The sequence below is a fragment of the Tachysurus fulvidraco genome, chromosome 21, assembly GCF_022655615.1.
Source record: "Tachysurus fulvidraco isolate hzauxx_2018 chromosome 21, HZAU_PFXX_2.0, whole genome shotgun sequence".
Taxonomy (NCBI): domain Eukaryota; kingdom Metazoa; phylum Chordata; class Actinopteri; order Siluriformes; family Bagridae; genus Tachysurus; species Tachysurus fulvidraco.
In genome coordinates, this window is record NC_062538.1 from 12,123,540 (window position 1) to 12,140,715 (window position 17,176).

Consider the following 17,176-nt stretch of genomic DNA (forward strand, 5'->3'; position numbering starts at 1 on the left):
TGGACTAATTGTAGCCTATTTATTAAAGATGCAGGACAACCACCTAGTAATGCATTACAATAGTCCAGTCTAGAGGTCATGAATGCATGAACTAACCTTTCAGCATCAGATACAGACAGGATGTTTCTCAGCTTGGCAATATTTCTAAGGTGGAAGAAGGCTGTTTTGGTAGTATGGGCGATATGATTTTTAAAAGACAAGTTGCTGTCTAATATAACACCGAGGTCTTTCACTGTCGAGCTACTAGTAACAGTACATCCCTCTAAAAGGAAGTTAAGTTGTGAGAGTTTCTGTGCACTGGTTTTTGGACCTATAAGTAGTATTTCTGTCTTATCAGAGTTTAACAGAAAGTTGCAGCTCATCCAGTCTTTTATCTCTCTAAGGCATTGAGTTAATCTGGACACTGTGGCTATTTCATCTGGTTTTGATGAGATATATAACTGTGTGTCATCAGCGTAACAATGGAAACTAATCCCATGTCTTCTAATAATGTTCCCTAATGGAAGCATGTATATCGAGAAAAGCAGAGGTCCTAGAACTGATCCTTGAGGGACCCCATGATTAACTGGTAATAAACTGGAGGATTCACCATTTAATTCTACAAAATGGTATCGGTCTGACAGGTAGGATCTAAACCAACTTAAAGCCTGTCCATGAAAACCTGTGTAATTTTGTAAGCGATCTAGAAGAATGTTGTGGTCTATAGTGTCGAATGCAGCACTAAGGTCAAGTAGAACTAATAAGGACATACAGTCTTGGTCCGAAGCTAAGAACAAGTCATTTGTAACTTTAACAAGTGCAGTTTCTGTGCTATGATAGGGCCTGAAACCTGACTGAAACTCTTCAAGGATGTTGCTCTCCTGTAAGAAGGAGCTCAGTTGAACAGACACAACCTTTTCAAGTATTTTAGATATAAATGGAAGGTGTGAGATAGGTCTGTAATTTGATAGTTCATTTGGGTCTATTTTAGGTTTTTTGATGAGTGGCCTAATAACTGCCAACTTGAAAGACTTCGGGACGTAACCTAAAGATAACGAGCAGTTAATGATATTAAGAAGAGGCTCACCAGCTTTATGTAACACTTCTTTCAGTAGTTTAGTTGGGATGGGGTTTAGTGAACATGTTGTTGATTTAGCTGTAGTAATAAGTTTATCTAACTCTTCCTGTCCTGTACTTGTAAAGCTCTATAAAGCCTTAGGTGAGATTGTGTCACTAGTTGCTCTCATATGTTGAGCGTCATCTATTTTAATCCTGATACTTTCAATTTTATCAGTGAAGAATCTCATAAAATCGTCACTACTGAACTGTGATGGAATAGTGTGTTTAGATTTTTTTTTTTTTTTTTTTTGTTAATCTAGCCACTGTGCTAAATAAAAACCTGGGATTGTTCTGGTTATTTTCTATGAGTTTGCTCAGGTGCTCAGCCCTGGCAGCTTTTAGAGCCTGTCTGCAGCTGGACATACTGTCCTTATACGCAATTCTAAAAACGTCTAATTTAGTTTTCCTCCATTTCCGTTCGAGGTTACGGGTCTCCCTCTTGAGGGTGTGAGTATGATTATTATACCACGGTGCAAGTGTTTTATCTCTAACCTTCTGTAATCTGACTGGGGCAACAGTGTCTAATGTGCTAGTGAGTATAGCGTCTATGCTGTTAGTCATTACATCTAGGTCGTTTGTGTTTAAGACTACAGTAAGAAGTCCAGACAGATCAGGCAGGTTATTTGTGAATCTGCCTTTAGTGGTCGGAATTTCTAAAATACAATATTAACACCTGCTAATTATGGAACTCAACAGTGCTGTGAGAAGTTTGTTTGTTATATACTTAAATGTTATTTTTATCAGAGTGTAAAAAAAATTTCCATTACACAAAAGGATCTTTATATTAGAAAAAGGTTGTTTAGACTATAATGTAATATAATGATATTCTTTTTGGCAATCAGAGAAATGGGTTATTTTAAGCACTATTTAATCAAAGGTTCCTGTGGAACCAAAATGTTTTAATTTTTCTATGGCATTTGTGGGAAAAACCTTTCTGGTTCTTCTTGGCACCTTAATTTTTAAAAGTGTAGTTGAAGTAAATCTCCCTCACTCCGACCCTCGTGCCTTTCACAGCCGCTCACTTGAGACTGGTTGCCAGATTGTATTTTTGTTCATGTGTTTTCTGATTACGTTTGGGGTTGCAAGTGGGTGAGAAAGAGTTTTGTCTCGACGACAACTGGGATTATCGGGACGCTTTGCCATGATTTCAGGGAGAATTAAAACGGAATATTAAATAAGGATAAATAAACAACATTTAACATTCATTGGGGAAAATTGAACTGCACAAGAATAATTCATATTAATCTTTTTTTTAATTTTATTTTCCCCATTGATGACAAGGGCTTCACAGAAAACGCATTTTGTCTATTTAGTCTGAAAAGAGCGATCCAACCTGGCAACCCTGCCTTGGAGCGCACTTGTGCCGCTGTCGTCCACTTCAGTCCCATTTACTGAGAAGCTTCAGAGCTGTCACGACTCATGTAGCCCGATTGTGGACCGGGAAAAAATATTCTTCTTGTTTTTAAACTGCCAGCTAAAATACGCGGAATGCAGCCAGGTCGATTTTTACTGAGAATATATTCTCATAGTCTGACAATAAATCGGTGAACAGGTAAGTGTAATGTTTCCTTCAGCCTTCAAAAACGATGGTGCACCATGAAAAGTTTATAATTAAAGTACATTTTTATTGATTGAATGCACAAAAAAAAGTTATTCACACTTTTTTCCAGTACATACTTTTTTTTTTACATACATATGTGCATTGTTTTTATATGCACTTAGTTCAAGACCTGATTTTATCATGGGTAAAAGTGTAGAACAATATCCTGAATTATTCTTCTAAATTTAAAAATGAAGTAAAAAACATTTCTGTCCTTTCTCAATGCCATATGACGTCACTACACAGAAGTGTAGTTTTTTTTTTTTTTGCAGAAATGATGGTGCAGAAGGTGGATGGCTCATCAAGAACCCTTTAATGTTTACTAAAGTGGAATGTATCAAAACTGGACACTGGCATGGCAGGAGATAGCCATCAGGATTTGGTCTGCAGCTTAATGTTCCACACAATGTGCAGAATGGCATCTTGTGAAGCCTTGGGAACTGATCAGATTCTGTTACTGCCTCACTGAAGAAGAGGAATACTGACTAGAGAGACCATCCATATCAGCTCATTTATGTAGACAAATCTCTTGTGTGATTTTTTTATATGCACATGTGTGCATATATATGCTGGCTTTGTGGTTGTGTATGCTTGTTTGGCAGTGTCATTTCCTGCTGGTACTTAAGTCATGCCTCGCAGACCGGATGTCAGCAGCAGCTGTTGCTTCCCACTGCACTTGAATGAGGACAATGCTCGCTTTGGCCTGTTGGCGGTGTTCATCCTCCTGTACCTGTTCTGTGGGGCACTGGTGTTTTCTGCCCTTGAGCGTCCATCCGAAATGCGGGCACACCAGCGCTGGGAGGAACATCTGGTTAACTTCACCCGGCAGCACAAGCTGAGTGTGCAGAGCCTGAAGGATTTGCTGAGGCACTATGAGGAGGCCTTCATCACGGGTATCCGTGTGGATGCTCTGAGACCTCGCTGGGACTTCTCTGGAGCATTCTACTTTGTCGGTACTGTAGTTTCAACAATAGGTCAGTTTTTCTGAGTCTTACACCATTAATGGGCTTAATTTGAAGTCTTTTTCCCAGTGATCACATTAAGACCAAGACATGGCTGATCCGTTAGTTATTTTAAGGTGCAGTTAGACACTTCAAACCTTCATATGGCCTTCATAGAGTGTAATTTATTTCATTTTAAACATGTCTTAGAAAAAATGTGAATTGCATTATTAGTATGCAGTTAATATGATCTAGGGGATTTCATCATTTCAGGCTTGTCTTCACATTCATTTGTCCTGTAATTAACATTACTTTACCCATATTTAAGCAACTAAAAGCCATACTGTATGAAATTTTGAAGAAGAGTAAAGTGGATTGGTTAATGGCAGATATGAGAATGATTCAAATATTACTGTTCAGTTCCACTTTTAAGCAGCAGAGAGCACTACAAATAAACATGTTGCTACTTTGAAAGCCATGTATTTATGTGAATGTTTTTTTTATTATTATGCTGAATCATTGCTTGTTTGCAGGTTTTGGCATGACCACACCTGTGACGATAGGGGGAAAAGTATTTTTAATATTCTATGGACTCATTGGTTGTGCCGCGACCATTCTGTTTTTCAACCTCTTCCTGGAGCGCATCATCACCATGTTGGCGTACATCATGCGCTGGTGTCATGAGAGGCAACTGCGGCGTGCTGGCATTGGAGGAGAGGAAGCTCACAGTGAGGATGACAGTCTAGAAGGCTGGAAGCCCTCTGTCTACTATGTGATGCTCATCCTTGGGGTTGCGGCGCTACTGATTGCTTGCTGTGCCTCAGCACTGTACTCGTCTATGGAAGACTGGGATTACTTTGACTCACTTTATTTCTGCTTTGTGGCCTTCAGCACCATTGGCTTTGGAGACTTAGTGAGTAGTCAGAGGGAGAGCTACAAGGCACAGGAGGCCTACAGACTGGGGAACTGTCTTTTTATCCTTATGGGTGTCTGCTGCATCTACTCACTTTTTAATGTCATTTCCATCATCATAAAGCAGACCCTAAACTGGATCCTGGCTAAGCTGGACTGCAGCAGGTTGCAGTGTCCCTGCCGAGGACACACTTACAGAAGGCAAGGCTCGGCATGCTGCTGTTGCTGCCTCCCCAGCCAGCGGCGCAACCAGCACCCCATGACCGGAAACCCCCGGCAAAGGGCACAGAAGCGTAATGCTGTACACCCAGCTCCTGCCAATGAGTCTGCGCGTAAGCAACGCTTCACTAATGCATCAGTGGAAACAGTGTGTGATAGTGAGACTGATCCTGGCCTTGGCCCAGATGGAGGTTATCTCACAGGGCACAGACTCTCAGGAGAAATGATCTCTGTCAATGACTTTATGGCCAACAAGGTTTCTCTTGCCATTCTGCAGAAGCAGCTCTCAGAGACCGCCCATGGAAACCCAAGACAGAGCCATGTTCGGCAGAACGGCTTTTCTGTAGGAGTGGGAGCCTTCGCCATCATGAATAACCGCCTTCAAGAGACAAGCGTTGACAGATAATTTTGTGACAGCGGATCATAGCATCTATTCATCGTCCGGTGCATTTCTTGAATGAGCAGATTGATTACAACGTTGCTCAATGTTAGAGAAGTGGTTTAGTGTGGAAATAGAATTTAGTCCATTTTATTTAGCCAATATTAAGCCTATTAAATGTGTCTGATGAAGCCCAGCTACTTATAGTTTATTAGCATTTAACATTACTTATAAAAACTAAATGAAATATAGTCAATTTCCCATCACAACAATCATCCAATATATGTATGGTATTTAAATTTTAGTTCTTTAGTCTTGCACTTTAGCTAGTCTATGTAGCAAATACAAAAAAGCTCACCTGAAAGCTTTTGTGTAAATATCCACATCCAGTACCTAATTGAAGGCACTTCCACTGATGCACTTTAGGGTGTAGCTGAACATGAGAGACTGAAAATATTCCATGCCTTAGTTTGCCACCAAGTTTGTCACTTGTTTGGGCCCAGTCTCATAAAGGTACCAGAAATTCAAATTGGAATTGAACCAGAAACATTAATTATAATTGATAACAAAATAAATATAAAAATAACATTACATACATTTAAAGCAGTGACATAAAGCAATGATCCTCAAAGTAACAGGGTCCATGAAGCACAGTTAGGTGATCTGTGACTTTTTTAAAAATGTAGTTACTGTGGTGGAAATCAAAAACCACCATTATCAAGGTTATTATATTTATTATTTATTTCTAATATTAGGTTATTTCAGTGGTCATGAAAATTTAATATGTTTTATTTAATGCAATTATGGTTGTTAGTAATGTCGAACAAAAATGTTCGAAAATTCGAAGTTTTGTAATGAAAAGTTCATTATTAGACATAATATTATTGTACACATTTAAATAATATTCATTAAATAAATCTGTTTTGAGGTTTTGTGGATTTTATTTTACAGTTAAAGGGTTCCTAGGCTACAAAAATGTGAGAATTTGAGAACCCCTTAATTAACCACATATATATGAATATTTTATTTATAGAAATAAATGGAAAGAACAGACATGCATTAGTTGTCATTTAAATTATCTATGTAGGTCCTGTGCAAAACTAAAAATCAAAACATCTAATCCACTACATTTGACGTAATAGAAATATTTCTAATAAAACCAGACTAAATATATATAAATGAGTCTGATGGGGTCCAGAATTTTAGATGTGTATTAATGTCTAAAGTTAGAAACACTGCCTAAATCTGTTCATTTCTAACACGTCACAGACACACAGTGTTATGTGATCATGATGTTGGTTTATGCGTGAACAATTTTTCTCCACTTAAAAAAGACTCGTATCAAAGTTTCACATCTTATACGAGTGGAAATGTTAAAGAGTGAAACGTTGCAATTGTATCAGCTCATCCGAGAGTCACTTTGGACAGCTGAAGTGATTGGTTTATACTGTGAGCAATCAGACTGGGACTTCAGAGAGCTTCTTCATTGACCCTTCAGTTCATACAGACTGATTTACGAGAGCGATGCAGCCACCGCCGTGTCGCTCTCGGATAAGAATCTTTTAAAGACACTTTATGTCTAAGATAAAACTGTACAGAAAGCTGCACTATATCTAGAGACGGAATGTAAAACATGCAGATTCTGTAGATATTATGTTGTACAATGTTGTAAATAGCTTCTCGTTTATCCACTAGTACCATATACAGTACTGTATCTGCAGAATGAACACTTTAAAAGGCAGAGAAGTTATTCATGGGCATGTTGCATACCGTATTTCTTCCTTAGCCTGTGTACTGCTTCCACATCTTCCCTTTCTTGTTTGTTGTTTCTTTCTGAGGAACACTGGTGGCCCCATTGTTACAACAGCATCAACAGGATGATGTTACCAAACACACAGTATTCTCATGACGTATTCAGGAGTGTAAGCTGAGGACTTACGTGCTGGTGCCCCCTCGAGGCTGAAAGTTTAGATGGTTTAGTGATTATAAACCTCTTCCTCAAACCTACACTTTAAAATAATGATAGTTTCTAAGAGATTGTGAGCTTTTATCTCATAATAAATATCTAAGATGCAGTATTAGTACCATCTTCTTCATCTGCATCAACAGCCTTTATTAAAATGCCAAGATATTATTAGATTCATGCAGGTCTTCTTCAACTGTAAATATAAGGCCCTAAATGAACATCTCACATTCCTCAGTTGGACTGTTAAATTCTTGAAGCTGATTGAACTGATTGAATTTTCAATAACGGCAGCTGTGAAAGATTTCTATTAATATACCCATTATAGTATATTACTATATTTATGTACTGACAGCTTACACAGGGACTTCTAAAATATGTGTAAATGTTGGTGAAGTTTTCTTTAAGGAGTTTAATGGATGGAGTATCCAATGTCAGAGCTTTGTATCAACTACAGTAACTTTTCAGACACAGAAAAGTCTTCTTGTTTCTTAGCAATAGGACAACATGTGAGGTCTCATAACCTTAACAAGAAAGAAAAATGAAGAGCTTAAGGGAAAGATTTAGAGCTGCTAAAATATCAGTGTTAACACAGTTTCACAAATGTTCAACAGCATTATATTTGGTGATAAATGTATAAGAAGTATAATGTTTCATTCTTAATATTAAATATAAGCTCAGTAGCCTTGAAAACATTTCACAGTTTTGGGGATTACTGGGAACTATAAATTGTGTAGCTTTGCACAACACTGCTCCAGTACTAGTTGATTTTCCTCAGCATACTCTGTCATCTTTTAACAGAATCAGGTGTGTTCTGAACCTGGAAACATGGGGCTGTGCAAGTTAGTGGGTCCTTTTAACTGGAAATGAGAAACGCTGGTGTAACTGTGTAGAGCTTCTCTATGTGAAGATACCTACACATTTACCTTTTAAACAAACTAAATTGTTCTACTTGAATCCAAAATTATGAGTGAATCTAAGGAGTGACCTGCTAGTCCTAGTTCATGACTGAAAACCAAAAGATGCTATAGGGTAAATAGATTTGTAAAGTTCGTCGTGACAAACTTTGATGTTGGCTTGTCAGAGCAAGTATTTACAAAGGCTGGTATGCTAGGGTGCCAATACTTTTGGAGGCGGGCAGCACGTGATGTCACATGACATCATCCGAATGTGAGGAAGTTCCCCTCATTATTCTGAGTGTTTTGATATATCACATGTCAATGTTGTGGAAAGTTTTTTGATTTTGCATATTTTGGCTGTGGGAAAACCGAAAGGCCAGTCGGTACACCAATTTAAACCTTTGTCCAGAGTATCACCTTAAAGAAGCTGGCTGAATTTGGTGTAGATAGCTTAAAAGCTTGCCGAGTTATAAACCTCTAAATTTATAATGGTTGTCTAATTTGAGACCTGGTACAATGAGTACTGGTACTTGGATTGCTTAGAAAAGCAATGGCAACAAACTTTACACCAGGGTCTACGACATAACCGATTTTGGTGCATGTGGCTCAAACGTCCTAGGAGGACTTACTCTTGATATATATTTTTGTCTAAGAAGAATAAGCAAAACAGACTGTTGGCTTCTACAAGCCAACATAACTGACGCTTTATTATGATCTTGGGGATGGCTTTATTTATTTATTTGTTTGTTTGTTTGTTTGTTTGTTTGTTTATTTATTTTTGTATTTTCTGGACCAGAGAATGTATTTTCTTTTTGTAAATTAAAAAAATTTATAGCTTAAATTTGCTCTATGTAACATCGATTACTTTGTTGACAATGCAGACACATTTATTGATTTAGTTAAGAAGTAAAATGATGAAACGTGACATTGTTGCTCTAGAAGACTGAAAATATTTAAGACCCTAAACAGTCGATAAACATTGGAAATATTGGGTCAGTTTTAGCTTTTTTATTTAAACTCATTGCAGACACCTCAATCTTGCACATTATTAAGAAAACGTATTATGTGTTAATGTCTTGCACATTATTAAGAAAAAGATACTGTATAAAGTGTTTCCACTCTCAACTCAGTGATATCAGAAAATGGTTCACCATGAACGGCTTGAAATAACGTCTACAGTAGATGCATCTTAAAAGTTAGAAAATAGCTGTTTGAATTGTTAACCTTTACACATGGAGTCTGGCGTGATACCTCATACTATATAAAGCAGCAGCTGCTACAAATAAACCCACATTTTATTAACCAGCTCATCTGTTTTATTCCTTTATTTTTAAGGAGTTGACCTTTACATTACCACAAACGTTGTCCATATACAAGATGTGTAAAATATGCACAAAGGTTATTTCACATAACATTATACAATAAAATACTTCTTTTTGTTGATTAGACAATAGAGAATCTATTAATAATATTAATGCTGTCCATCTAATTGGTGTTGGTATTGTAAGTGGTCAGTAAGGCAGCACAACACAGACCATGCAAACATCAGATCAAATTACAGGAAAAGACATCTGAAGATCTTTGTGAGTGACTGTGATGTGGGTGTGTATATTCACAACTCACTGTATGTGGTTGTATCTGATATTTTTACAGCGTTCACATGCAGAACTAATCAGGAACACCACTTCTTCATTCTGACCAGTTCAGTGAGACTCAATGCTACAAAAACTTCTTTTAACGTCAAATACAGTATATTTCTTTAAAACTCCAAATGTCTTTGCTTTAAATGTTTTTTTTAATACAAATTACCTGAGTGTTGCCATTTTTACATTGAATATAGGTATTTATCATATATAGGAAATCATTCTGGAAACATAAGATACATACATATACATTACATTCATTATTCATTATCATGAGACGTGAGTAGATTGAAATAATCCTTCTAGCTACTGAGAGATCCCCCACCCTTTAAGATAAGAAATCAATTGCAAAGCTTGTTGAGTGCAATCAGATAAATCCATTTCTTACTCATAAAGATATTTTTAGATGACGCAGAGTATAGGTAGCAGTCTGTCTGTAGGGTTTAGAAGATGACTCTAAGTGGAATCTGCAGAACCAAGTTCCTGAAACCATAAATGATAATACAGTTATACAGTTATTATTTACCTGAGCAGAAAACCACACATGGTATTTACACATATATTCTTATGTATTGTATTAATGTATTCATTGCTAAAAATACCATCTTATAATATTTATTCTTTTTTGTTATATAAGATTTAATTAACATATTTCTATTGATATTTTCTAAAGTTGAAATTAGTATATTATCAGCCAATAATTTTAGACATTGATAGTGAAAATGTCTTGAAATGTGATTTATTTATATAATAGTAATATGTAATAATGTAATACAAATGTAATATGTATAATATCCATGCTTGGTATAGAAATACAGAAAAGTTACCTGGGCTAATCTGGCTTTACGAGCCTCCTTTTGCTGATAGTAAGCAGAGATGATACAGTTTCGTCTGCAAATTTAATTAAAAAAAAAAAGTAATTATATATTAGATACAGTTATTACTCTATAATTTGTGCTTTTACACTTAAAAAGAATCACAATCAGAATATAATCAGAACATGTAGATGCATGATGTCCCCAAATGTACTGGATGCATGTTGTCCCCCAATAGTACTGAAGTAATGGAAGTAGATCTCCGACAAAACCATGAAACACATGAAATGCTGTTTAAAGCCAACACCACGGAGTTACTTGTGTTTTTTTTTTTTTTGGTAAAACAACACTGACAATTTAGAACTGGAACTGGGCTTAATTATAACTTGTTTTATGTTGAATGCCAAAGCTCACAACGCAAGACTTCAAAGATTGCACAATTTTCTTTTGCTTTAATGAACAAGGTTTTCAGACTCAGTTGAGTTCGGATTTAGGATTAGGATTTAATCATCATCATGCATCATCACTAAGTTTCAGTTAATCATTAATTTCAGTTGAGCTGCCAGCTCGATCCATGCGAGTTAAATTTTAAATATTGGTACTTAATAGTGCAACATGACATTTAATGATTAATTGTTATTTATACCTTTATTAATTTGCACTATTTTCTTTACTTTCCTGGATGACAGTCATCTAAAAACACTGAAGCATCATTTATGTTAATTGAAGTGTACTATACTGCATTTCTTGCTCCACAAAAATGAAGTCTACAAAAATCTACAAAAAACTTTGTAGATCCTCTTAAGAAAAATATAGCAGCAGCATGAGACAGCATCCATGTTCTGACTGTTTGTATTAAGAGAGTAAGAAATGTGCAGTGTCTTACTTGCTCTGAAGGCCACCCCCTGGTGGTAGGCCAGGGATCTCCACAGAAGCCAGAACAGTAAGAACTGACAAGAGATCAGGTTCGTCTCCTCTTCCACTCAGTTCCTCGAAGATTTCTGTCCAGAGGAATTCATGAAGTTCATTAGTTTTTAGTGATAACAGATAAGAACGATCTATTGTTACCGTGATATATTAAGAGGTAATCAATATTTCATAATGAATATTTCATGGTGAATATTTTTGCAGTATGAGGAAAGTTTTGTGCTTATATCCATTAATCCACATGCTATCTATCTGTCTTACATTAATAATTTGAATAATTTATTCTCCTTATTGTAGATATTAAACTAAAACTAAAAAAAACCTAGTGGCATTTATATAGGGACACGTAACAAAATAATAAGTAACAGGTAAGTGTAATTAATGCTTGCTTGAGGTGGCTGGGGGGGGGGGCCTAAAGAGTAGTCAAAGCTTATAGACTAGTCATAACTAGTCAAATACAAACAGCACTTGGTAGGGAATGCAATTTTTTTAGTGTAGTATATAATCAGATATAGCAAAGTCTATCTTTATGAAATTAAGAATGAAAATACAATAAAAAAGATTTTTGAATGAAAATACAATAAAAAAAACCCTAACCAAATAATAAAGGGAAATGGGTAACAGTGGTGAAATATCTATTCAGTTTGAAGAAAGAAAGTGTAATTATATAGACTTTTTTACACACCAGCGACTTTTGACTCCAGGTAGTCCTCTAAATCTGCTTCCCGGTGCAGTGCCTCAGGAGACAGCTGGGGGGCACCAGGGAAACACACCACAACGATGCTGATATTGTCAAGACTTCCCTGGAGAGCAACAATTTAGAAGAAATTATAATATGGAGGATTTTTACCTTTTCAATCAGTTTAATTTACCACAGCTAGTCCACTTTAACCTGAGCTTAGCCTGAGGCTATGCAGGTCCATTGTTACTTATTGTACTGTTTCACCATTGTAGCCACTGAAATATCAATTAGAGAAGTCATGGGAAAATAGCCGAATAAGTTTGAGTTGGCAGGAAAGTTTAAGTAACAGAAACCCTCACTCTTTACAACCTCGGTGAGCAAAAAAAACATTTCAGCATGCAGAAAACATTGAACCTTGAGGTGGATGATAGCAGTAGATAATGGTAGTGGATGTGGATGTGGTAGCTTTGTGGTTAAGGTGTTGGGCTAATGATCAGAAGACTGTGATTTCGAATCCCAGGTCTACCAAGCTGCTACTGCTGGGCCTCTAAACAAGGCATTTCACCCTCAGTTGCTTAATTGTATAAGATAAGATAAAAATACAAGTTTCTCTGAATAAGGTTTTCTGACAAATGCCATAAGTATAAATTGTCAGGCAGGTTCTACTCCTGTCAGGCAAGAACACGAATCTGAGGCTGAATATAGACAAACTGAACAAATACAGACAAACTGAAGATAAAAAAAATTACCAACTTAGTTGAGTCTCTGTCCATGAGAGTTCTTTGCAATAAGGTTATTGAATTACAATAGGGCTGGTCATTCTTCTCTGATCTCTCTTTTCAAAAAGGTGTTTCAGTCTGCAGACCTACCTACACCATTTATTTTTTGGTTTGTATGTGCAGACTATTGTTACTGAAAATCTGAGATCAGCAGTTTCTGAAATTCTCAATCTGGTACCAATCCCACAAATACCACAAGCAAAGACATTACATTTTTTTATTCATTATGTTGTTTGAAGTTTCATAAAGTTCTTGACCTGTATCTAAATGATTTTGCTGATCTCACATAATTGGCTGATTAGATAACATAATGAATTCACCAATGAACAGCTGTTCCTAATAAAAAACTCGATACAATTGTTTTTGTATGTAGAATTTGGAAAAGTCTGAAAAGTATGACAGTGTATGGGATTAGTGTTGACATAGGGATTACATCATAAAAGACTGCCCCTGGACTACCACATCTGTGATCTTTTATTATGTTGTGACTCACATGCAGCTTGTTCCAAGAGCATGTGTGGCTTACTGTTGGCCCTGTGTCCTGACACTACTCTGTGCTACGTTAAATGTCCTAATTTCGCCCTGCGGCTAAAAGTAGATCATCCAATTGTGGCTTAGAGATTTGCTTTGAATCTGTGGTACTGTCTTCACAAAATAGAGCTTAGTGACTCTCCTCTAAAGCCTGCCGCAGCCAGTAGGTCATCTTTACTCTTACATAATCATACAGCTCAAGTCAAACTAAGACACTGTAGACTTGTGAAAGAGAATGAGTGGGTGTTTTTCTGTGCTGCTCTAAATACAGTCATGCCAACAAAATATGAAGCATTGGTGTTGTTGGTTTCTAAATGCATCCATTAGCAAAATCCCACCTTGCAGTCCTCAAGTGTGAAACAGAAGACTCGTGGGAGTCATACATTATGTAGAGACAGAAACTGTTAACTAATTATAGGTATAAATGAAGTCTAATAGATGAACTTACAGCAATTTACTTTCTACTGTTATTTATTAAGTACAGGCCTACCTTATAGAGGCAAAGGTCAATGACCTGGGAACAGACATCACGCAGGTCTGTACACACTCTTAGTCGGCTGCGCACAAACGCACAGAGTTCCTCGTTGCTGACTGTGTCCCAAACACCGTCACATGCCAGAACTATGAACTCGTCTGCCGGTGAACGCTCCACGGCTGAAATCTCTGGCTCTGGAGAGACCATCTGCTCAGTAGCTGGGCGCCATTCGACCGACTTGTAGCTGAAGTCACCAAGAGCTCTGGAGACAGCCAGGGAGCCATTAACACGCTGCAGAGTGACTGAGCCTCCAGCATTCTCAATGCGCTCCTTCTCTCCAGGACTGAATGGCTTGTGGTCTTCTGTTGAAAAGGCCACTCTCCCAGCACGGCAGAGAACTGCTCTTGAGTCTCCGCAGTTTGCAAAATAAATGTGGTGTGGAGTGATCAAAGTGGAAACCACAGTGGTGCCTCCACGCTCCCAGCCTTCACGGCAGGCCATTGCATGGAGGTGTTTGTCCATTATGAAAAAGCCTTCCCTCATGCCTTCAGTTACCTGTTCCACATCTTCCTCTCCACGGATCTTACCTGCAAGATGCAGTCAGAATGCATTTACTAGTGCAACATAAATTAGCTTATATAAATTACCTTCAACGTAGACAAATATTAGTAAAAAAGTCTTGAAGTAATGACTACAGGCCATCCATGGGAAACCTGATATAATGTTCTCTATGTTATCCATCAGTTCAACATTTCAGGCTATTCAAATCATGACAACATGTTTGATTTATTAAGGTAATTGCACAGGTTAAGTTTGGGAGTATTTGCGCAGTGACACTGACAGTTATTCATGTGTTTAATACACAGATTATGAGCGATTAAATCCCAGCATCACTGGGTTCTTTGAGCAAGGGGTGTAACCTTTAACTACTGAACTTTATCCTTTCTCAATTAAATTAAGTAAGTTGCTTTGAATAAATGCATCATACAGGTCTTAATGACAAAGTTACTAAACTGAATTTTGCATTAGTAAAGTTGTGCTAGTGGAATGTTCTTAATTTCTTATACATGTCAGTTAGCACATGAAGCTACTGTATATTCCTCTGCATAGAGTGATGCAATTTATTGTAATCATGCAAAACAAATGCTCTAAAATACAGCTGATGTTCCCGATGAGTCATAGACACTAAAAGCCACAAAACAGGTTAAACATTTTACCTCATAACTATCCACCCTGCCAAAAAGAAATAAAACAATGTAATGGGTTGGATAAGCTTTGAACTCACCTGTTCCTAGTATGTGCTCCAGCAGGTTTCGTGAGCAGTGCTGAGCCACCGTGCTCCCAGCATGGCCATCATACACTGCAAAAAAGCCCCAGTGAGAGAGCTCTCCACCCAGCTGAGGAAAGCAGTTATGAAAGTCCTCCATTTGGGCCCTCCAGCCCTGCATGCTGCCCAGAGCATAGGTGAGGCCCCAGTTGGCACAGCCCTCTTCAAAATATTTGTCCAGCACAGGACGTTCAAGGTAAGGACTGGGGATGACCCCCTCCTCCTCTCCAGCCTCCTCTCCTTCAGCTGGCTCACCCCCGCCTCCCCCACGCCCTCCTTTAAAAAAAGAGGTGACCCGTTTCTCTGTCTCCTTTACCAGTTGCCAGACAAAAGCTGGCATTTCTACGCTTCCCTTCCTGGATGTTCTCATGCTGTCTTTGATCAGTGTCTAAATCCCCAGGCTCTTTTTTCCAACCTCCGCCCCTGTGTTCTGTCTCTGCCTTGGCTGTTGTGTGCAGCCTTGCTGCTGAGGGTCTTCAGAACATGACTGCCTCAAAGACTGATTCTGCTATTCCAAACATCAGCAAATAATAGAATCCAGGTATCTTGGTTCTTGCTAGTCTACCCATTACTTGCTGTGTTCAGGAGTCTCACCTATCCTCATTCTTTACCGGTCTGTACAAATTGTCTTCGTCCTGCTCTGTGCTCTTCCCTTCCCTCTCTTCTCCCCAAACCTGTTATTTGCCTGTCTTTCCACTGATTGGCTGAGCTATTTCTGCCCTCCAATCCCTTCCTACTGTTCCCCTCCTTCCTCCTTGTTTCACACACGCATGCACAATCTCTGTACCACTGTCACTGATTCCTTTTTATTTTCCATTTCTCTGTTTGTTCCCTATTTTTTTTAACTATTTCCATTATTGTAGATAAGGAAGCCATGCATTCTGGGTAAAAGAGATATAATTTAGTATAGACATATGTTCATATGATGACCTTTTAATGAAAAAAGGATGTTGGCAAACACACAAGTTCCAGTTTTTGCAAGGCCATAAGACAATGACAATGTCTGCATTGTACAGCATCCGACATGAATAGTGTTTTTAGAATATCCTAATAGACAAATGGAAAAAAGCATTTAGCTATCACCAATATATCATCCACTATGCATCAGAGAAAGAGCTCAGTTTGCCATGTACTGTGCTGTGTCCAGCTTGAGGTTTATTCAGATATAAAGATGATATTTCCGGGCACATCAAGGCTATTTTTATCCATCTGACTCATCTCTGTGGCCTGAATGCTTGACTGCACTGAAAGATTATTAAAACACTTGTACTATCATAATAGAATATCACCCTCATTACAGAGTTATGAACAGTTTTTACTAATTTAAAGACCTATTAATTTCATATAATATTAAAATTACTTTAAATAAACTTTGTATACATTTTTTTATTGCCATGAAATTGATTTGATAAGGTTTTTTTCATTTTAGATCTGTTTAAGTTTATATGTTTGTGTCAGATATGAACATGGCCTATTGCTGGACAAGAGCAGGTAACAAATTAAGAACACGATGTTAATCCTAGGTAGAGCCTCCCATTGCACTCAAATCAACATTAATTGTCCTTTTCATGAAACCAGATTGAGAAGAATTTTGCTTTGAGACATGGTGCATAATCATGCTGGATGTAGCCATCAGAAGATTGTGGACATGAATGGATTCTAAATGTTCAGCAACAATATGCAAATCGACTGTGACATTCAAGCGATGTTTGACTGGTTAACAACTCAAAGTGCAAAAAGAACACTTTTTTTTCTTTCTAAGATGCTTTTCTGCTCACCACAACTGTATAGAGTAATTACTTGAGTTAGGTTTCTGTCAACTTGAATCAGTCTGGACAATCTTTAAAGACCTCTCTTATCAACGAGGTATTTCTGTCCATAGAAGAGCTGCTTAATGGATGTTTTTTCATCACCATTCTGAATAAGCTATTAGAGAATATAAAGACCGCTGTGTATGAATACAGTTATATAAATACTCAGACCAGA

The 17,176-nt window shown here is 37.6% G+C and overlaps 2 protein-coding genes across 2 annotated transcripts; one reads left to right on the plus strand and one right to left on the minus strand.

Moving 5' to 3' along the window:
* Positions 1 to 2,504: 2,504 nt before the first annotated feature.
* kcnk12l (potassium channel, subfamily K, member 12 like) lies at positions 2,505 to 5,972 on the plus strand. The gene is made up of 3 exons (XM_027140047.2): positions 2,505 to 2,650; positions 2,971 to 3,672; positions 4,173 to 5,972. Exons 2-3 carry the CDS (start codon positions 3,327 to 3,329, stop codon positions 5,174 to 5,176), a joined length of 1,350 nt encoding a protein of 449 aa, XP_026995848.1. The 5' UTR covers positions 2,505 to 2,650; positions 2,971 to 3,326; the 3' UTR covers positions 5,177 to 5,972.
* A 3,349-nt stretch (positions 5,973 to 9,321) lies between these two features.
* On the minus strand, positions 9,322 to 15,870 carry ppm1nb (protein phosphatase, Mg2+/Mn2+ dependent, 1Nb (putative)). Its single transcript, XM_027139844.2, has 6 exons — positions 15,149 to 15,870; positions 13,879 to 14,450; positions 12,082 to 12,199; positions 11,356 to 11,470; positions 10,482 to 10,545; positions 9,322 to 10,137 (listed from the first exon to the last, which is right to left on the minus strand). Exons 1-6 carry the CDS (start codon positions 15,558 to 15,560, stop codon positions 10,111 to 10,113), a joined length of 1,308 nt encoding a protein of 435 aa, XP_026995645.1. The 5' UTR covers positions 15,561 to 15,870; the 3' UTR covers positions 9,322 to 10,110.
* Between the last annotated feature and the right edge of the window lie 1,306 nt (positions 15,871 to 17,176).